At 35.9% G+C, this 21,763-nt stretch overlaps 2 protein-coding genes and 1 long non-coding RNA gene across 4 annotated transcripts; 2 read left to right on the top strand and 1 right to left on the bottom strand.

Moving 5' to 3' along the window:
- The first annotated feature begins 4,900 nt into the window (after positions 1-4,900).
- LOC110728792 ((R)-specific enoyl-CoA hydratase-like) lies at positions 4,901-9,145 on the top strand. The gene is made up of 4 exons (XM_021908442.1): positions 4,901-5,120; positions 7,679-7,977; positions 8,591-8,706; positions 8,804-9,145. Exons 2-4 carry the CDS (start codon positions 7,705-7,707, stop codon positions 8,910-8,912), a joined length of 498 nt encoding a protein of 165 aa, XP_021764134.1. The 5' UTR covers positions 4,901-5,120; positions 7,679-7,704; the 3' UTR covers positions 8,913-9,145.
- Positions 9,146-16,937: 7,792 nt separating this feature from the next.
- Positions 16,938-18,773, bottom strand: LOC110728776. Of its 2 annotated transcripts, none has more exons than XM_021908424.1 (2): positions 17,759-18,773; positions 16,938-17,240 (listed from the first exon to the last, which is right to left on the bottom strand). In XM_021908424.1, the coding sequence occupies exons 1-2, from the start codon at positions 18,621-18,623 to the stop codon at positions 17,203-17,205; spliced, it is 903 nt and encodes a 300-aa protein (XP_021764116.1). In that variant the 5' UTR covers positions 18,624-18,773; the 3' UTR covers positions 16,938-17,202. The 2 variants fall into 2 exon arrangements, with proteins under 2 accessions (XP_021764116.1, XP_021764117.1); XM_021908425.1 differs by having other exon boundaries at positions 17,789-18,773.
- On the top strand, positions 18,279-19,433 carry LOC110728791. The gene is made up of 3 exons (XR_002512774.1): positions 18,279-18,315; positions 18,784-19,088; positions 19,168-19,433. It is a non-coding gene; the product is annotated as an uncharacterized LOC110728791 (long non-coding RNA).
- Positions 19,434-21,763: the final 2,330 nt, after the last annotated feature.

Raw genomic sequence — 21,763 nt, 5'->3', positions numbered from 1 at the left:
AAACAAATGGGTTAGACTTTGTTTTTATGATCATAGATTACAGATAGGTTCATAAAATAATTTAGCCTAAAATAATTTTTGACCCAAATTAATAATTTGAAACTTTAAAATAAAATTCTGGAAAAATACAAATAAACATTATAAATAAAATAAAATTTCATTTATAAATTATTTAAAAATATGGGGGATTACAATTATGAATCTCATAAAGCAAAGGAATCCAAAGTTCCTGAAACCTCACTCACGCCCACTACTCCACTAAGATGGTGGGTCCAAAAAAGAGGTGTCGCAACAGAAAGGGCCAAAAGGAAAAGGCCAAACGAACCCTGAACTTCACCGCGATCAGCCACGATGCTGGACTTACCAAGGCCAACAGCGCTGCCATTGAGAAGTTAGATGACCATATACCTACTAGCCTAACTTCTAGCAACAATGAGGGTTTGAATTTCGAGGAGGGGTACGAGTTACCTGCGAGAGATTTAACTACCACTGATTTCGATGAAGAGGAATCCGTAGGTTCTAACGACGAAGACCCCATGACTGTTGAACCCAGCCATGTGCAGTCCTCTCCATTATTCACCACTTTCATGTTCTCTGCCACGTCGAGAAAAAATGGAAGGCCAACCAGGTCAAGAACAGAAAAGGTAAAAGGTACACTAATCGTTTTTGCAGGGTCAAGAAACGTAAGGGAACAAGTTTGGAGAAACTTAGGGCTATTTCTGGCTATGGATCTTCTCAACCCCCTTATTTGTATTGCCAAGCTGTTCATAGCGTCTGTAACTCCAATCCCCTTTTTAGTTCTTGTATTAGTTTGGTCAAGAGGTTTAAATTTTCTCGTTGTTGTTTTGAGTCAGTTGGGAGCTAGTCTCCTTTTTGGACCGTTGTTAAAAAAAAAAAAGAAAAAAAAAAAAAACTAGCTAATTTTATTTGGCTGCTTTTGCCTACTGTTAATTCAAATGAGATGAAGTTCCGTGTGATGCACGGTTATTAAATACATAAATTTGAAAAAAGGTATTTTTGTTAGTTAGATTCTAAGTTTTTTATTATTATTATTATTATTATTATTATTATTATTATTATTATCATTATTATTATTATTATTATTTGATTCATTTTACTATTCAATACTTTTAGACCAAAAAAAAACCCACATAATAATTTAATTGAACTTCTATTGCCTATTAGAAAAGTATAATTTTATGTTTTTTAATGTAATTTTTAATGCGACCTTATTCGTTGTTGTTAGTTACGTGGCTATTGGTTTTACTAAATATAAATATTTTGTAAATATGTTATCTTATTCGTCACATATTAGGATAAAATCTTTAATATGAAAATATTATTTTTGTTTTATTAATAATTTAAAGGATATTTTGGATTTTAACACCTGATAAAAACCCGAAAATGGTTTTTAACACCCCCCAAAAAAAACTTTTATTTTAACACCTGACAAAAAATATAAAAATGGTTTGTACCACCATTTAACTGATTCCGTTTAGGAATCCGTTAAGTGGGTTCATGAGCCACGTGTCGCTTTATTATTGGCCGAAAAATAGAAAAAAACAAAAAAATTAAAAAAAAAAACCTAAAACTACCCAGGCACCCTAGCCCCACCGCCGCCCCACCACTGCCACCTTCTTCTTCAGCTTGACCCACAGTCGGCGACGTAACGACCGGCGCACCACCTCCCCCTCCCTCACCGGCCGACCTAAACCCATCCCCACCCTTTTCCCGCGGCCCTAAACCACCCTAGCCCGACCACCTCCATCACCAAGCCCGAATATTTGGCCATTGAATCGGCCATTGATGGCCGAAATCGGCCGGTTAAGGCCACTCAGCCCCAAAACCGGTCGATTTCAGCCATTAATGGCCAAATTCGCCGGCTTTTTTGGGGAAGGAAGGCTGCTACCACCACCCCTGAAATTCGTCGCCAATTTCTAGGCACGATTTTCGGTGGGGGTTCTCGAATTTCGGCTGCGGGAAGCGAGGGTACGTCGAATTCCGGTGTTATGAAAGGTTCGGTGGCGAAACCCGGTGACGAGGCGCTGGGAGAGGGTGGTTCGGGGGTTGGCCGGGAAGAAGGGCCACCGTTGGTGGCTGCCTTCTGGTTGTTTGAGCTTTTAAAAAAAAATCTATTTTTTTTATTTTTTGAAAACATGTAAAATGGTGACACGTGTCACTGTAGACCCCACTTAACGGAATTTTTGGACGGAAACCGTTAAGTGGTGATAAAAACCATTTTCGTAACATTTGTCTGGTGTTAAATTAAAACTTTTTTTTTAGAGGTGTTAAAACCCATTTTTGGGTTTTTGTCAGGTGTTAAAATCCAAAATATCCTAATTTAAATCCTAAATCATTATTTGTTGTTTTTACATTTGTAATTTATAATACGACCTTATTCGTTGTTGTTAGTTACCCATACTCCACCCACAGCTCCACAATCTTAAAAATAGCATGCCCCACAATCTCATCTTCCACCCCGCACCACAGACACGCAACATCATCCAACATATGACGCTTTTTCAGCAATGCTTTGACTGACAGCGTATCGGTGCAAAGCCTATAAAGGAAAGGCCTCACCTTTGGACTCACATCCATACCCCAAATTTCAACCCATGCCTGATGAAAGTCATTCAAATTACAACCCTTGCCCAGAAGATATGTAGTCTTAACAAAGTAAATTCCATCCCTCGAGAATGCCCAAGTGAGTGTTCATCACTTTTCCCCCAAGAACTAAGGGGAACTGCGAGAATACATCGAACATCACGTTCATTAAAATTCTCCCCAATTATGTCCCTTTTCCACCTTATACTTTCCAAATCCACGAGGTCTTGCACTACTTCAACACCATTCGACCTTCCTCATCTACTAACCAGGGGTCACTCCATATATTAATCTTCGCACCATTACCAACTCTCCAAAGGACACCTTCTTTAACCAAAGCTTTTTAACTCCAAATACTCCTCCAAGAATAACTGCAAGAGTAACCAAAGATGCATCAATAAAATCACAATTTAGATAGTACTTCGCTTTCATGACTTTCCTAAACAAAGAATCAGGGGCCTTAATTAAACGCTAAAGTTGACGACCTACAAGTGCGTCATTAAAAACCGTGAGGTCTCTAAGGCCTTGTTCTTTTAAGCTTCTGGGCAGAGCAGAGCAAGAGTTAGCACTGCAGAGCAGATTTCAGCAGAACAGTGCAAAACAGATTTCAGCAAAGCGGAGCAGATTTCAGCAAAGCAGAGCAGGGCTTCCAACACAGAGCAGAGCAGGGCAGAGCAGTTTTCAGCAGGGTAGAGCAAAGCATAATAGAGCGGAATAGCTCAAAAGAATAGGGCCTAAAACCATACCACCAATATATTTAAGAGAGCACATAATCTTCCAACTTTTTCAATGATTTTTTCGTTGGAGATCCTTGCTACCCCCACCAAAATAATAAATTTTAGAGTATTAATAAAAATAAATTTTATAATCTAATATATATATATATATATATATATATAAAGTAGGCATTTTTGGAGAGTATTCGGAGCGCCACGTAAGAAATATACTTATTTCGACCAATAAAAAGAAAGATTTGCATTTTTTTTTTGAATTAAAAAATTATATCGCCACCTAGATAAAAGTAACGAATTAGATTTGATATATCTAAAATTTTAATGCCACGTAGATTATAATCCACGAATTAAATTATTTTAATGAAAAAAATAAAGTAAAAATATAGGAAAAGATAAATTTATTAATTCAATACTACGAGTATAAGAAATCCAAAAAAAATATACGAAAAAATATTTAAATGATAAACGCTTATAATAAAGTTTTATACCTGTCATTATAAGATAAATTTTGATAGTATTTATGATAAGAAATACAAATTGTTGTTAATTATATTTAAAATAAAATTTGTGATACCTACCATTATAAATTGACACATCATACGACAAAAATAAAATTTAGTATCAATAAAAAACCCCATCAAGCGAATTTTGTGTTAGTAATTTTGTGTTAATTTTTGGTCATCAATGGACGGGTAATTTTTAGCTTAATTTTTAAAATCCTATTTTAATTAGTATATCTAATTATTACGTACATTGTATTAATTTGGGATACTCAACGATTATATGTTTATGTTTTATTTACTAAATGTTTTTTTACATGCAGATTACACATCATATGACACAAATAAAATTTCATATCAATACAAAACCCCATCAAGCGAATTTTGTGTTAGTTTTAGGTCATCAATGTCCTGGTAATTTTTAAAATCTTATGTTTAAATTTATATTTGTAATTATTAGTTACATTGTATTTATTTAGGATACTTAATGATTATTTGTTTATGTAATGACATACAGTAGGATGTTGTATACTTAATATATAGATGACTTTGGTTATTTTTGGAGATGATGAAAAAATTCCAATGCATAAATTTGATTTTATATCGCAACAATTTTTCATTTATTGGTAAATATATTGATTTATTATATATAAATGTAAGGATTTAATTTATATCAATTTCAGTTTGGCTAACATTTCACGGTTTAATTTATCCATTGATGTAGTAGTTTGGTTGTGGACGAGATTGGTGATTCTATCGAAATAAAAAATATGGTAAAACAATGAATAATGATTTAAAATTTAAATTATTAAAAATTTATCATTTCACATTAAAGATTTTATATAACGGAAAAAATATCATATTTACAATTTATTTATATTTAATAAATTCATTATAAATTATAGTAAATAAAAAATAAATATTAAACTTTTGTAATTTTGTCTTAAATTATTAAATATCATAAATCAAATAATTAAAAATCTTAGATGAAAAACGGTTCTTAAAAATAATTTAAGTTTAACGAATACGTAGTATATTCTTACGATGAGAATAATTGATTTAATTTCAATAAAAATAATTTAAGTTGGGAAAAAATGTTTGTTGGTTGCCTGATCAAATACTACACCGATTACAGTTTTGACTCTCAACACTCCATTTCCTCTTCTCCCTTTCAAACTCAGTTGAATGCTCTCGCTTTTACGCTGCATCTTTCCCTCTCTTCTCCATTGAAGCGCAATCTGAATTCTCCAGCTTTCTCTCCTCCATTGAAGCAGTTTCTGAGGTAATCCATAACTAATATTTCATGGTTTGGTTTGTGTTTAACTAGGATATACCTTGCGATTTTGTGTGTAATTTGATAAAATTGATATCCTTTATCCCAAAATATATTTGTGTGATTGGCTGTGAGTTAGGGTTAATTTTGCAATCAAATTAGTTTGTGCTAATGAGGTTATATAGATTTAGTAGCAAATTATTCTGAAATGCAATGCATACAACCTGTTTGTTGAAATGCCTAAGAGAGTTTTATTGACTATTTTGGCTTAATGTTGTTTAATTTCCTTTTATTTGATTAAAATGATATTGAATTTGCATTTAGATCTTCTGTGCCGATCAGTTTGTCATGTGTTCCAAGTTGAGTGAAATATAATGTGCAAGTATTAATACCAAAATGCTGCCATTTTGTTTTCATAATCTGATGATTATTATAATGACTTTCCATACAGACAAACAAGGAAAATTAAGCCACATTTGAGTTTTCCTCCGGAAAATGTTTTCCTTGGAAAACTATTTTACATTGAGATTGTTTTCTGTTAAAACAAACAGAGCCTAAGTCGTCGAATTTCAATTTCATAATCTGGGGTTTGATTTCACACTATCGTTAATTATTTGTTAGTATTGTATTGATCAATGATTATGAAGAGCGACTTTGCTGCTAGAAATTTGTTATGTGCAATTTACTGATATTCTTAAGTGGGAAGGATTTTATGTGCTTTTTCAAGCTTGATTTGATATTTGAGTCAAATTTCGTTGCCAAGTTGTTGGCTTGTTGCATTTTTCGATCCTATTCAAGCCTACAAGCCGAGCCAAAAATTTTAGAGGCTATTGGAACCCAAGTGAACTTGGAGCTCTAGCTGAGCTTGCCTAAAATCCTATCGAACTCGATCCACCACTATTTTGTGCTTGGCTCAAAGCTTTAGTACCCCGGATATTTTTTTCCATTACTGATATATCATTTGTACTGAAAACATGAAATGTATCAATTGCTCAGTTAACTAACTAATCATCTTTTCCCCCTCTATCAACAATTTTGTCGCATATTTTTGTGTTATTATAACGTCGATATTGTGGTCAATTGTGATTTTATTTTTGCTTACTATTGAAACCTTTGCCAATTATACGAAGTTAAACTTGTACTTCGTACTTCATGTTACTCCATAGTTAGTCTAGAACTTTAACATAATATGCATTTTTAGAAAATAGTTCTTTTACTTTGGCAATGCAATGTACCTGATTATATCTCATTGTCTTTGCCTAAATTTTGGTGTGATGTACCTGAATGTTGCAAACTTGCAACGGGATGAAGAATTGAAGTTGTGATTTGTTTTTTTACTCTAAGTTTGGAGTGTTTTGCGGCTTTGTTAGATTGCTTTATGTGAGGCTTCCAAGTGGAATCCGGCATGACAGAGCTGAGAGAGGGGTAGGGACATAAACTCTGTTTAGCTCTTCATCTTTAGCCCGCCTTTGCAGTGTGCACTACCAATGGCCTTGGCTAAAGTGGTTGCTTTGTCAATCTTCACCTCATCTTTCATTCCTGAGGTTTCCCATTGCTTTTTTTTTTTTTTTTTTTTTTTTTTTTTTTTGTTTGTTTGTGGAAAACTGTAGCAAAAGCTTTGTCTAGATCATTAAGGGTCCTAGAACATTAGATATTTAGGGCTCCATACTCATTACACTGCCCCAGCAGGCTCTTGTACATTCTCATATATTCCATTATTTTCATGATCTTTTCATTGCACCTTAGGAGCCCAACTTTCTAACTTGGAAATTGGAATTATGCTATGTAATAGACTACTTTATTGTCTTAGATTGATCAATCAATTGTAATTCAAGCTTGTAAGGCCTTTGGTCCACTTCTATGATCATATCCTTTAGCTTTTTCCACATATCTTCTACATTGTCCTGATAGGCTACTCTAGGATGGATGTGGATTTCAGTGGATTAAAATGCTACACTAGTACACTACAACTATCATATTCAGATTATTGGCAGCTGGATGTCTCTTTAAGGTGCCTTCAATGAAACCCAACTTGGATTCGGCTTTCAAATTTTTCTTTAGAGTTCTTTACCAGAGATTTTGTGTGATTGGAAAGCTCCTTTGAGTGCCTCAAACAATAAGTAGGGCAAATCAATTGAGATTCACGTTGTTCTTAAGCGCTCTTGCCCAAAGATTCGGGCATTTAGCACCACCATTGTGAATGAAGCTCTATATTTGAGTGCCTCAATCAACAAAAAGATGTAGGAGCTGTTTTTTTTTCCATTTGTGATAATCACACTTCATTCTGCCAGCTCCAAATTGCTGTTAAGCCAGTCAGGATTGCTCTGCAAGCTAGAAAATAATGATTCTGATTACTTTGATGTGATTAATTAGCACATGTACTCTGATACCATGATCTAATGATGATTATATTGGAAAGATGAAGTAATTAGAAGGTGTTACAGCAGTGTATATACAAAAAATTAAACAGACAAAAGATGAAGAAACTATATATACTTGCACACCTAAAATTCCTTTATATGAAATAGATGCCTAACTTTAGCAGGGTTTGCATTGTGTCTTTTCAGAACTTGATGATATTGATGAATGAATAATGATGAGGATGGTGTCCAATCGCATTGCGTCAAACTTTCTCTCCTCCAACAAGTTTTGTTCTAAGGCAGAGCCTACATTGAAAGTAGGAGATGTTTTACAGCAGAGGAGAATATTTACAATTGAGGATGTTGTTGAATATTCTAAAGTCAGTAAAGATATGAATCCTCTTCATTTTGACACTGAGTGTGCTCAAATTGCCGGATTTCAAGATCGACTTGTTCATGGGATGCTAGTTGCTTCCTTATTTCCTCGCATTATCTCCTCTCATTTTGTAAGTCAGTCATATTCATTCTTTCCTTCTATCTAAATGTTTGTGCTCTTACTAAATGGGTTTTTGGTGTTCTACTTTTAGTATTACTGTATTAGGATATTTAATTAATATGATTACTTTTAACATATTTTTTACTTGGAGGGGTTTTATTTCCATTTTGGTCTTACGTGATGTGTTTATAATGCTTGAAAATGCAACACCACCTATACAGGGGGGCACTTTAGGATTCTTGAACCTATCTACCCCAGCCAGTCACCCACTACTTTTCCAACGTAAGGCTTGCATTCTATTGACATTAAGCTCTGGATTAATGGGGAACTGCAAGATATATAAAGGGAAACAACACTTCAGCAAACTTAAGATGCTCCAATATCTGTTCAATTTATGACTTTCTCCATTATAGCTTGCAGAACAAAAGAAACAGGCAAGTCACAGATTCACAGTAGGCCTGCATAAGATCAGCTCCATAAAAAACACATTTTTATACGCACATCACACTAGTGCTACCATGCTTTGTACAATTGCATGACGTTAACATTTGGACTTTTTGCATTACAACATGCATGTGTCTGGATGGTTTTGAGGCCTAATCTCTAAATTTTTTGTATGCTAGCCTGGTGCTGTTTATGTTTCGCAAAATTTGCAATTTAGACAACCTGTGTATGTTGAAGATGAGATTGTTGGTGAGGTGCAAGCATTAAACATAAGAAATTTCAAACAGAACTACCTGTAAGTAACTTACCATGACTTTTGGAATCATCTTCCAGTTAAATAAGTATGAAATTCAGTTTTTGACTTCAATTTTTTGTTTAATTTTGTTTGCCAGTGCAAAGTTTACCACCAGGTGCTTCAAAAAGGACAGTCTCATTGTGCTTGATGGTGAAGCTACGGCAATCTTACCTTATTTGAGTTGGCAAAGCCATATTGTTGAATGAATGAAATTTTATGCATTGTAAGTGCATTTCCTGAAACTAGCATATGATGCTTTTTCAAATTTCAAAACCATGTATGGCAACCATTTAAAAAAGAATACATATTTCAAGTTAAGGTGGACGCTAATCTTCTCAAAAGGTGGCTTATGGAATAGAGATTATTTAATCTATTGCCTTGTATCGGACATTTGTTGTGGTGTTTTTGTAGGCAATCGAAATTGCATATGTAAATTTAATATGAATGACCACAAGTTATGTAGCTTGAGCATGCTCTTAGGACTCATTTTGGTAGATGGTAATATATGATGGCAATTTTTTTTTTTTTTTTTTTTTTTTGACAGGATATATGATGGCTATTCGAATATATTAATATGTAATTTGTGACAAAAGTCCTATGTCAATATTTTTAGTAACTTAATTAATATATTTATAGCATATAACTCAGTTTATTTTGTGCTTATCAAGCCAAGTTTGTACTATTATTATTTAGAGCTAATTTTCCAAGGAAAAAAAATTATTATTAACCAATTCTAGAGACCAACTTAGATTTTTTAGTTCTACTTTTTATGTTTAGTTTTTGACTACTTTTACTTGATCCACTTTTACTTTTGCATTATTCACATACTAACTTTGACTTGATTTATATATACTTATACATACTCCTTAAAAATCAAATGTTATTAGGTGAAAATATTAATAGTCAAAGTTATATAATGACATTGTGCAAATCAAAGTAATGTATTTATTTAGATACTAAGGAAGTACCTTGTATTCTCATATCATTTTGTTTTATACATGTGAAAAAAAAAAGGGTAAAAAATAAAAACTATGAATAGTGTACAAAATCAAAGTTAAAAACTCATTTTTAAAAATAAAAAAATAAAAAATTATGGGAGATTATATTACTTGTCATATACCAAGTATTTTATTTTATAGTTCCTTAAAAAAGTATTTTATTTTATAGTGGAGTTTTTACTTTTTAAATGCTGTAGTTGTCAACATTAATGACTCAATGAGTGAGGAAACGATACGTATAAGTGTATAACAAAGATTGAAATATACTTATCAAATCTTAAAAATCTGAAATTTTTTATCCTTCAACTTGAAGGCCGCCAAATTTGAATACGATGGTCTACGTACTATTCATCGCTATTATTAGCATGGAAATTATTGGTAAGGTCATACACAGTCAACTGTCTATAGCAATAATATGCAGTGATTTAGTACTTCGTAATTGTTTTATCATTTCATTATTTTGACGATTAGCATCTTTCATTATGTATTAGTCTACATTATGAACAATTTACGGAAAAACATTTGGATTGAATAGATTTAGATTGATTGGTTGTGCTTCTTCAGTCCACGCCAAACTTGCTTGGCCAAAACAGAGAGATAGAGATAGAGATGGAGATGGATCCTGCAACACTTCTAATTGGCACAAACCATAATTCAAGTACTAGATTCTTCCTTTGTTAAGGAATTTGGGTCTGTTGGCAGGTTCAGATCTGAAGTTGAAAAACTCAAAAGCACCATGTCCACTATCAAGGCCGTGTTAATTGATGCGGAAGAGCAAGAGAGGCAACTAGTTCCAAGATGAAACGTGGAGCACGATTGGCTGGAAAAGCTATGATCTGTTTGACAGGATTGCCTCCATAGCTCAACGCAAGAGGCTCATGTCAACAGGTAATACACTAAAAGAGGTTCTCCTTTTCTTCTCTCGTTCTAACCAGTTGGCTTTTGCTCGTAATGCATTTCGGGAGGTCAAGATGACTAGGGAGAGGCTGGATGACATTTCCAAGGATCATCGCGACTATTACTCTAGGTCGCCATGTGCTAGTAGCAGGGGGAGAATAGTGACAAAGAGGAGGGAGGACAGTCATTCTTTTGTGTATGCTGAGGATGTTATTGGAAGAGATGCGGATAAGAAGGCAATTATAGAAATGTTGCTGGATTCCAGTGTTAGAGATGCTGTTCATTTTGTCACAATAGTAGGGATTGGTGGTTTAGGGAAAACTACCCTTTGCTCAATTGGTATATAATGACGATAGAATCGTGACAATGTTTCCATTGAGGATGTAGGTTTGTGTTTCTGTTGAATTTGATATCAGGGATATTCTTTGTAAACTTTTAGATTCAACCGCAAATCAACACCTTGAAGTTGAAGAGCTCCAACGCCAAGTGAGGTGGAAGATTAATAGGCAAAGATTCTTGCTTATTTTGGATGATGTGTGGAATGAGGATCGTCATGAATGGCTTAAACTTAGGAACTTGTATATTGGTGGTGAAAGTGGAAGTAGGGTTGTGGTCACTTCACGCTCTAAATTGGTGGCTACGATAGTAGGAGCAGGTCCAACTTATGAATTGCAGGGTCTCTCTCCAAAACATTCATGGAGTTTGTTTGAAAAAATGGCATTTAAAAATTAAAACGAGCAGATGGATGATGACCTCATCAACATTGGACAACATGTCCTCCAGAAGTGTGCCAATGTTCCCCTTGCCATAAGGGTTGTTGGAAGTCTTCTTTATGGCCAGACTAAAAGCACTTGGCTTTCATTTAGAAGTTGAGATTTGATAAAGATGAAAAAGGATGATAACGATGGTATATTGCCAATTTTGAAGCTTAGTTACCATCATCTTACCTTGCAATTGAAGAATTGCTTCAGTTACTGTGCCTTATTTCCTAAGAATTATAGGATAGACAAGGAGAACTTAATAGACCTGTGGATGGCACACGGTTTCTTATCACCTTCAGAGGGTCAAAGAGTTAAAGTTGCTGCAGAGGAGTACTTTATGATTCTTTTGCAAAGGTGTTTTTTTTCAGGATGCTGAAAGGGACCACAATGGTGAAATTGTGGCGTGCAAGATTCAATCTTATGCATGATGTTGCTCAAGATGTAGTAGGTGGGGAGATATTGGTGGTAGATAATGTGAGGGAGTTGAAGGAAAAAAATTCAACATTTATCCTTTGGTAGAATGGAGATCCGAAATAATCCAAGCTCTTTCAATGAGATAGATAACATACGCAAATTATTTAAGCTGTGGCATAATTACTCTGGAGCCGGAACTGGGGAGGTCAGAGAATTACTTAAAAAGGCAAGATGCTTGGGGGCATTATGTTTAACTCGGGAGATCAAAACCTTGCCTAGGACAATAGACAAACTGGTTCATTTGAGATATCTTGACCTGTCTCATATTTATGAGTTGGAGTTTCTCCCTGCAACAGTCTGCAAACTAAATAACTTGCAGACCTTGAAACTAATTGAGTGCTGGAGTTTAAAAGAGTTGCCAACAAAGTTGAGCAAATTAGAGAAACTAAGGTGCTTGGATATTGAAGGTTGTGGAAGGCTGGCTCTTATGCCTCCGAGGATGGGTAAGTTAACGTGCCTTGAAAAGTTACCGCAGTTTGTTGTTAGCCACAGTCAAGAGGGACAGGCAAACAGAGGAAGGCTTCAAGACTTGGAAGCACTTACAAATGTTGGAGGCAGTCTTAAGATAAGTGTCCGTGGATTTTCGACACATCAGGTCACCGAAGGAGCTAAATGTGTCAGAGGTATGATACATCTGATAGATATACATATAGAAATAAGCTGTCTCTTCAACAATGATGCAGGTTCAACATTATTGCTGGAATGCCTTCAACCCAACTGTAATCTTATACATTTCAATCTATATGGGTATGGTGGTGTGGCATTTCCAAATTGGGAGTCAATAGAAGACTTGGAGGCATCACTTCCAAAGCTGGTAGAATTCTGGCTTGGTGATTGTGCAAACTTGCTGAATCTTCCTTTGTTAAGACAACTTCATCATTTGAAAACTCTTAACCTCATTAGGTTGGATAATCTAGAGGATATAGAGATTGGTAACTCATCACCGGATCAATCAACTTTCTTTCCGTGCTTGGAAAAGCTCCATTTAGAGTGTTTGCCAAAATTAAAAAGATAGCAAAAATCCTCATCAGAGTCGGGAGTGATGGGCTTAAATTATAGGTGTAGCCCAATTTGTCATACATTTCCTCGTCTCTTTATTTTAAGCATCAGCAAGTGCCCTTTCATGACCTCCATTCCTGTCGTGTCAAAAGTCAGAAGTTTGATTCTTTCCCTTGATAATTATGCACCCCGTTCTTCATCATTTCTGAGTTCATGCTGCTTGACCAGTTCTAATGATCTAACCTTAAAATTTTGCAACAATGAGAATCTCAAAAGCTTTTCTATAGTCGAAGAGCTATTTCGGAGTCGCCTGTCCTCATCCCTTTGTTCCCTGCAAGTTAAGAAATGGCGCTACTTAAAGAGCCTTTGTGGGGGAGGATTGGAGCATCTCACTGCACTGCAGACACTTCATTTGTCGGAACTTTATGATCTGGAAGAGCTAGAGGATGGCAATCATAGTCATTTACCTTGGAAATTCCTTACCAGACTCCGTGACCTGAAACTTCAATATCTCCCTAAGCTTGTGAATCTTCCTCAAGGGATCGAGCACTTAGCAGCCCTTCAATCCCTCCATGTTGAAGCATGTAAAAGTTTTGAACACTCAGCAGAGTGTGTATCTCGTTAAACATCTGTCAAATATCTTTATATATATATATCAATGCGATGGTTTGGAATCTTTCCCTAAAGCAGCACTATTAAAACTTTCTTCCCTTGAACAACTTAAGATTAAAGGGTGTGAGCATCTCAAAGATCTGATCTACAACCGGGTGCTACCACCTCCCTGCCCTTTTTAGATGGGCTGATGCCCCAAGACCCTTGAGTTTGAGACCGAGTCTGAGTCTGAATCCGAGAATGAATAGCAAACGAGTACAACCAAGAGATCAAGCAGGCTGCAAATAATTATAGGTGCGCCTCAGAGGGGACAACTGACAAGTTCCAAGAAGAGTGTGATGGAATTGTTGTATAGCCAAATAGCGCGCGAGTTATATATCGTTAATCATTTTTATTACTTGCGAATTACCATTAATCATTAATATTTTAGCAAGGCAATGAAATGTAAACCTATAAACATACGAAGTATTTTCTTTAAGAATTTTTGCTCTTCCATTAGATAAAAGTTGGACAGATTTTTGGTGTTTAATTTTTTTGTGTATATCAATTACTGATATTGAAGAGTATATATATACAAGAGACTAGCCATGCTGAGCCATACTGTTTTTCCTAAAAAAAGCTCCTGAGAATGTGGACAACCATGCTGCAATATGGAGTCCCAGACTTGCTATCCTAAAGACCCTCCTGTAAACCAGGAGTCTGATTACATAATGTTATAGGCATGGTATATACAGTATTCTAACACTCCCCCTCAAGTTGGGTAGTAGGGTCTCCAACTTCCAACTTGGACAATGCTTCCTCGAAAACTTGGGACGTAACTGCTTTAGTTAGGATATCTGCTAGTTGATCCTTAGATCTCACAAAAGGCAGACTTATCACCCCTGCTTCCAAATGATCTTTGATAAAGTGCCTATCAATCTCTACATGCTTTGTACGATCGTGTTGGACTGGATTTTCTGATATCTGAATTGCAGCTTTGTTGTCACAGTACAATTTGCAACTCTTCTTTGGTTTGTATCCCAATTCAGACATCAATTTTCTGAGCCATAGGACTTCCGTGATTCCCTTTGCTATTCCTCTGAATTCTGCTTCAGCACTGGACATGGCAACTACTTTCTGTCTTTTACTTCTCCAGGAAACCAAATTTCCACCAACTAGACTGAAATACCCATAAGTAGATTTCCTGCTATCTCGATCACCTCCCCAATCAGCATCTGTGAAAGCATGTAGTTCAAGATGACCATGATTTTTATATAGAACCCCTTTTCCAGATGTTCCTTTTAGGTACTTCGTGATACGGTAGACTGCTTCCAGATTTTGTTTCTGCAGCTTGTGCATGAACCTGCTAACCACCCCTGCAGCATAGGCTAAATCTGGCCTAGTATGTGATAAATATATCAGTTTTCCAACTAATCTCTGATATTGTGTTTGATTTACTGATTCGGCTCCTTCAATGATTTGAAGCCCATGATTCATCATCATAGGAATGTCAACTGGTTTGCAGTCAATCATACCTATTTCTGTCAGGAAATCAAGAATATATTTCCTCTGAGATATAAAGATACCCTTCCGTGACCTGAGTACCTCTATTCCTAGGAAATATTTGAGATTTCCCAGATCTTTCATCTCAAATTCCTGGAAAAGTTCCATCTTTAGTCGCTCTATCTCCTTCTTGTCATCCCATGTAATGATCATGTCATCAACATATATAATAAGGCACGTAGTTAACTCCCCGTTTTTCCGAAAGAATAAGGTGTGATCAGCATTACTTTGTTTATACCCAAACTTTCTCATTGCCGTAGTAAATCTTCCAAACCAGGCTCTAGGGGACTGTTTCAGACCATACAAAGATTTCTTCAATCTGCATCCTTCTCCAGTATCGAAATCTTGAGAGAAACCTGGAGGAGCTTCCATATAAACTTCCTCAGTGAGATCTCCATGTAGAAATGCGTTTTTCACATCGTACTGGTATAAAGGCCAATCTTTGTTTGCAGCTATGGAGAAGAGTACTCTGATTGTGTTAAAGTTTGTGACAGGGGAAAAAGTTTCATCATAGTCTATCCCGTATGTCTGAGTATACCCTTTAGCTACAAGTCGCGCCTTGTATCTTTCAATACTTCCATCAGCTTTGTGTTTTATGGTGAATACCCATCTGCACCCTACGGGCCTTTATCCATTAGGCAAAATGCACTTCTCCCATGTGTTGTTTCGGACTAGTGCACTGATCTCATCTTCCATGGCCCTTCTCCAGTTTTTGCTTTTAAGGGCTTCATCAGTAGTTGTTGGAGTTTTCTCTGAGTAGATTGCAGCATTATATGCCTTAGCCCCTTGAGATAAGTTACCTTTACCAGAATCTTTCATGGGGTATTTTGACTTTTGAGCCTCAAACTCTGGATCATACCGCTTTGGAGGGATTCCTCTTGTGCTCCTTGATGGAAACACATATCTTCGAGGCCTATCTTCGTGCTCAAACCCAGATTCCACATTTCCTTCTTCCGGTTGTTCAGGAGTGTCAAGAGTCTCAGGCTGTTCTATGGGTGCATTTTCAAGAGAAAGATCAGTAGGCTCAATATCATGGAAGAAGTCAGGAGTGGGAGTACAAACCTGATCACTTAATGGATTCTCAGACAATGACATTGGATCATTAGTGGTAGTGCCGATTTGATCGAACTGTATTATGTTTTCAGTTGTCTCGGCAGTAACATCGGTTATGTTTTCCTGTTCAGTTGGATTAGTACCAACTCTAGAGTAGGTTAACCAACTTAGATCATCATCGACGCTCTCCCCCTGAGATCTAAGATGGTGATAAAAGTATTCGTGTTCAACAAAGTCACAATCCATAGTCGTATACATTCGGTTTGTGACTGGGTCGAAACATCGATATCCCTTTTGATGCACATCATATCCCACAAAGACACATTTAATGGCACGAGGGGATAACTTATCCCAACTACGTTTAGGAAGATGGACATAGACTATACAACCAAAGACGCGAGGAGCTATCGAGTGAGTAGGGGGAATACTCGTATGAGTTTTAAGAGTGTCTATGGGAGTAGCTAGGTCAAGGCTTTTTGTAGGAAGTCGGTTTGTAAGGTAATTTGTTGTAGCTATGGCTTTAGGCCAAAAAGAAGAGGGAACTTTTGATTCAAATATCATTGCTCGGGTCATTTCTAAGAGTGTTCGATTTTTCCGTTCGGCTACACCATTTTGTTGTGGTGTATCCGGACAGGTGGTTTGGTGAATAAGGCCATTTGAGTTTATAAAGGATTCAAGCTCATGGTCTTTGTATTCCCCTCCATTATCAGATCTTAAAATTCGGATTTGTGTTTGGAATTGTGTTTAGGCCATTTTGTAAAAAGAGATAAAAGTATCACAAACATCAGATTTGTTTTTCAAGAAATATATCCAACTCATCCTAGTGCAATCATCAATAAAAGTTACATAATACTGAAAACCATGTTTGCTAAACTTTGGGGCAGGTCCCCACACATCAGAATGAATCAAAACAAAAGGTTTTTCAGTCCGGGTAGTGCTACTAGGATAATAATGTTTGTGACTTTTTGCTAACATACATGCCTCACAATAAAAATTTAATTTTGCATTAACAAGGGAAGGAAACAATTTTTTTTAAATACCCTAAAGATGGATGACCCAGTCGGCGATGCCACGTCCAGAGTTGATGCTCAACCGATCAGCGAACAAAAGTTGCACAACCACTTTGAGGCACCCGATCAACATAATACAACCCATTCTCCTCAGTACCACGCCCAATGATCCTCCCTGTCTGAGAATCCTGCACAAGACACCCATTAGATGTTATTAGAATAGTACAATTCAACTCCTTAGTCAGTTGACTAACTGAAAGAAGTTTATGAGATAAATGTGGAATAAAGAGACAGTTGGGTAGTTTGATGTCACCCGGCAATTTGATTGTTCCCGATCTCTCAACTTTGATTTTTTCTCCACTTGCAATTTGAACAAAATTTTTTGTAGGTTCAATCAGATTTTCCAGATCAGAGATATCATATGTCATAGTGTCCGTTGCACCACAGTCTAAAATCCATTTTTCATCATTTTTTCCTTTACACTTTCCAAGGAGCCTAAATACCGAATCCGTATTAGGCCCTTGATTTTTTTCTTTAGGACCACAAATAAACTGGGTTATACATGTGTTTGATGGGTCTGATTTAATGTGAATGGGTTTAGACACATAATTGGGCTGAGAAAGCTTATAAGGAGGCACATAATTGAGCTTAGGCATATAAGAGTAAGTGGGCTTATTATAAAACAAGGAGGTTAGGGTTTCATTACCTTCCTTCCTTTCTTTTCCAGTTTCCATACCTGTGCTAACAATGGCAGCCGCAAGTCCCCCTTCTTCTTTCTCTCCGGCCGACGACTCACCGGCATAGGCTGCTTTCCCGCTTCTTTGATTTTCCCCCTTTTTCTTCCGTTCAGACCACCACTCCGGGTACCCTATGAGTTTGAAGCAACCCTCCTTTGTATGTCGGGTTCCCCCGCAGTGGGTACACTGGAGGTATGCTTGCTCATCGTCCCGCCGGAACTTCGGTTTTTCTGGTTTTCCTCTGGTCGCAAGTCCACTACCAATTCCGGAGTCTTCAGTTGGGGTTTTTTCCTTTTTCATGATTTCCTTTCGAGAAATCTCTCTCCTGATTGTTGCATATGCTACTTCAATTGTTGGAAGAGGGTCTGAATTAATCAGATCTCTTCGATCTTTATCAAGAGCCTCATCGAGTCCCGCAAGAAACTGATAGAGGCGGTTTTGTTGCGCCATACGGTTGTGAACTGTTTTATCTTCTGAGCATTTCATAGGGTTTGGCAATCTCCGATCTATTTCTTTCCAAATTGAGGTGAGTTTACTGTAATACACCTCTATTGCGTCTGACCCTTGCTGGATTTTGTTCGCTTTGGTCATAAGATCAAAGATCTGTAAACCATCCCTGCCACTTCCGTACATTATTTCGATGCTCTTCAATAACTCGTTTGCTGTTGGATAATCGAGATATTGATTCTGTAATTCTGGTTCAATATTGTCAATTATCCATGATATGACAATAGAGTCCCTTTGAGTCCTTTTAACAATCTCTAGGTCGGTTGGTGACGGTGGAACGGCCGTGATGTGGTTGAGCCTTCCCCGTCCACCAATCGCTAGTTGCATTAGCTTTGACCACTTAGTATAATTATTGTGGTTTAATTTTTCGGAAATTTGGATGGCTTGGTTTGAGGTTTCTGAGGTTGATCTATTGGTGTTTAACTATGTAACTAGTTGCAATAGATCGTCCATAGTGACTGATTTTGGCACTATGGTTTTTTTTCAGGTTGTTCTTCGGATTCCATGGTATATGATGAAACCGATGGTTGCCAGTCGTCGGAGACCGGAACCCGGCTCTGATACCAAGATAAAAGTTGGACAGATTTTTGGTGTTTAATTTTTTTGTGTATATCAATTACTGATATTGAAGAGTATATATATACAAGAGACTAGCCATGCTGAGCCATACTGTTTTTCCTAAAAACGCTCCTGAGAATGTGGACAACCATGCTGCAATATGGAGTCCCATACTTGCTATCCTAAAGACCCTCCTGTAAACCAGGAGTCTGATTACATAATATTATAGGCATGGTATGTACAGTATTCTAACACCATTCTCTTGGAACAGAGTAAATGACCTAACATCTGACATAATACCTCACTATTTCAGGTAAGAAGACAGCACCATGTTTCCTAGCACATGGGTAATGCTTGAAGTTTTTCATTCTACAGAGATTTTTTAGTTTATAATAAGTTGTCTTTATTAGTATGCCCTTCTTATGGAGTAAAGATTTTAGCTTGATATGTTTGCAACTGAGCTTGTTGTTACTCAGGAGCTTACAAGTCATTTTGTGTGCTTGTAGCCTAGTTACTGTACAGCCTTGTTTATGTTGGAGCCTTGGAGAGATGACTTTGTTGGTGAGGTTCAAACGACGAACATTTAATGCATTTTACATAATTGTAATTACTCCCTCCATCTCTTATTGTTTGCATCATTTGTTTTTAAGTAGTCTTCAAAACATATGTTTGATTAATAATATAATTAATCATGTATTATTAAAAGATGATTAGAAAAATAATATTTTGAAGACATCTAACAATTTTCAATTTATTTTTTTAAAAAAAAAAAAATTATATATATATATATATATATATATATATATATATATATATATATATCTTTGACTCTTTGAGAATTAACCGTCAAAGTTGATGACTTCGACTTCAAAATGGAGATAGGTCAAACAATTAGGAATGTAGAAAGTAGAAATTTAATGTTAATCCCCATAGTAGTTCTCTGTATTTTATTTTGCGTTTCATATTATATTTTGTGTAGAAAGTTCACCACCAAATAAAGTTTTTATTGCCTATAAAAATAATATGAATGATTTGAAGTGCATTAGGGTATGCTCAAAAAACAAAAGAAAGTAAAGTGCATTAGAGTATATCCAATGATTAACCACAACTATTGTATCCATTTTTATAACAATTTTATAACCAATATATCCTAATGGTTATCCATAAATTTTTGGTTAATCATTTTCTCTCTCCTACTCTTACCCTCTCCCACCACACAATCTCTATCTTAAATCATATAAATTGAAAAATAATGCAAATGTTAATAATCAATCAAAACTAATAATTACACATTAACATTAGATAAAATGACTTTAAAACATTAAAGCAATTTGGGATTGAATTAGTTAGTAATTAATCATTAGTTGTATTTTGAAAAATATGGCCCTTAGATTAAATACAAAGGTTATAAATTAAAAATACATCTTGACCATTGATTGTTATAATATGTGTCAACTCCTTACATTGTCACGTCATCACCTATTTAATAGGGGGAGAACCTTGCAATAGTGGGTAGAATATTTTATTCAATAATCATGTTACAATAACTAGTTAAAACCAGGTTATTGTTTTCTCTCTCTCCTTTTTCTCTCTCTACAATTGTTAATAATATTTAAACACTTTTTCTCCTAATAACCACCTAAATGGTTAATGACGCTATGCTCTTAGGGTTTGCTAGGCTTTGATGTTCTTATTAGATCTTACTTAATCCTTTATTACAATCCAACTCGAGTACTCAAGGGTGTGACACATGCAGACGTGCAGTGGAAGTAAAATACAATGGATAACTATTTACTAGGTCCGTTTCATATTATGTGTAATATTTATTATAAATGAATGATACACATCATGTGTAACAAATGTTATATTTCTTTTTTTAGTTGTCATCTCTCTGTATCTCTCTCCATTCAACACTCACAACCAATTTTTTCCAGTACAATTTTTAGAGATGGGAGAGATAAAAAGAAGGAAAAAAAAAAAAAAAAGAGGATGCATGTGATAGGAGAGAAGTAAAGAATATTAATATTATCTAAATATGAAAAATGGACATCTAAGTTAAAACATATGTAGAAAGTGATGCATCTTTATTTTTATTTTTTTATAAAAAATAAAAAAAATAAAAAAACGGAGGATCAAAACATCATCACATATTACGAATATCTCTACTTCGAAAGATGCAAAGACCGTGAACCACTGCTCGCGTCAAGTTTGAAGCGGTGGAGTGTGAGCTATGCCCGATATGCAAAATAGTTATGATTTTGACTGTAAAAGTTATGTTTTTTCTCTAGATCTGTGGTTTACAAATCTTTATTATTATTATTATAGATGTCATATGGCTATTTATTAATGATAATATTCATCTTCTTGTAAAAAAAAATAAAAATAAATAAATAAATAAAAAGTAAAAATTGCCCAAAATAATCCGAACTTTGCTCCATTCGCCCAAAATAATCCCAACTTTTGATTATTTTTTTTAATAATCCTAACTTTATGCCCCATTAATTTTAAACAGTCCCAAGTGACTTGAAACCGGCTAAACAGGTTAACATTTATGACTTGGAATTATTTGCACACGTGTTTCCACGTGATAGGCCAAAAAAAAATTAATCAAAAAATTTAAAAAAAAAAAAAAAAATTGGCAGCCCCAGCCACCCCTCCCCTAACCCACCGGTCCCCACCAGCTGACCTTAACCCCGCCGACGCCCGGCGAACCCAACCATCCCGACGATCCACCCATCCCCATCTCTAAAACCCAGCCCCCATGACCCAACTATACCCATCCCTACCCACGATAACCCTACCGGAGATGTGGCCGGATTCAGGAGAGGAAGGGATGGAGAACCGGAATCACCAATTGTAGATCACTTGCGGGAATCTCCGACAAAGCAAAAGCAGCAACTCATAATCGA

Source organism: Chenopodium quinoa, unplaced genomic scaffold (assembly GCF_001683475.1).
Source record: "Chenopodium quinoa cultivar QQ74 unplaced genomic scaffold, ASM168347v1, whole genome shotgun sequence".
Classification (NCBI taxonomy): domain Eukaryota; kingdom Viridiplantae; phylum Streptophyta; class Magnoliopsida; order Caryophyllales; family Amaranthaceae; genus Chenopodium; species Chenopodium quinoa.
This window is presented reverse-complemented; position numbering and strand designations above follow the sequence as displayed.

Bases quoted from the DNA above. Each gene is read 5' to 3' on its own strand.
- LOC110728792 (XM_021908442.1), top strand. From the start codon at position 7,705: ATGATGAGGATGGTGTCCAATCGCATTGCGTCAAACTTTCTCTCCTCC. The intron at 7,978-8,590 runs GTAAGTCAGTCA...TTTGTATGCTAG, and splicing joins GCATTATCTCCTCTCATTTT to CCTGGTGCTGTTTATGTTTC. The intron at 8,707-8,803 runs GTAAGTAACTTA...TTTGTTTGCCAG, and splicing joins AATTTCAAACAGAACTACCT to TGCAAAGTTTACCACCAGGT.
- LOC110728776 (XM_021908424.1), bottom strand. From the start codon at position 18,623: ATGCAACTAGCGATTGGTGGACGGGGAAGGCTCAACCACATCACGGCC. The intron at 17,241-17,758 runs GTAATGAAACCC...TGTCTTGTGCAG, and splicing joins TGGAAAAGAAAGGAAGGAAG to GATTCTCAGACAGGGAGGAT.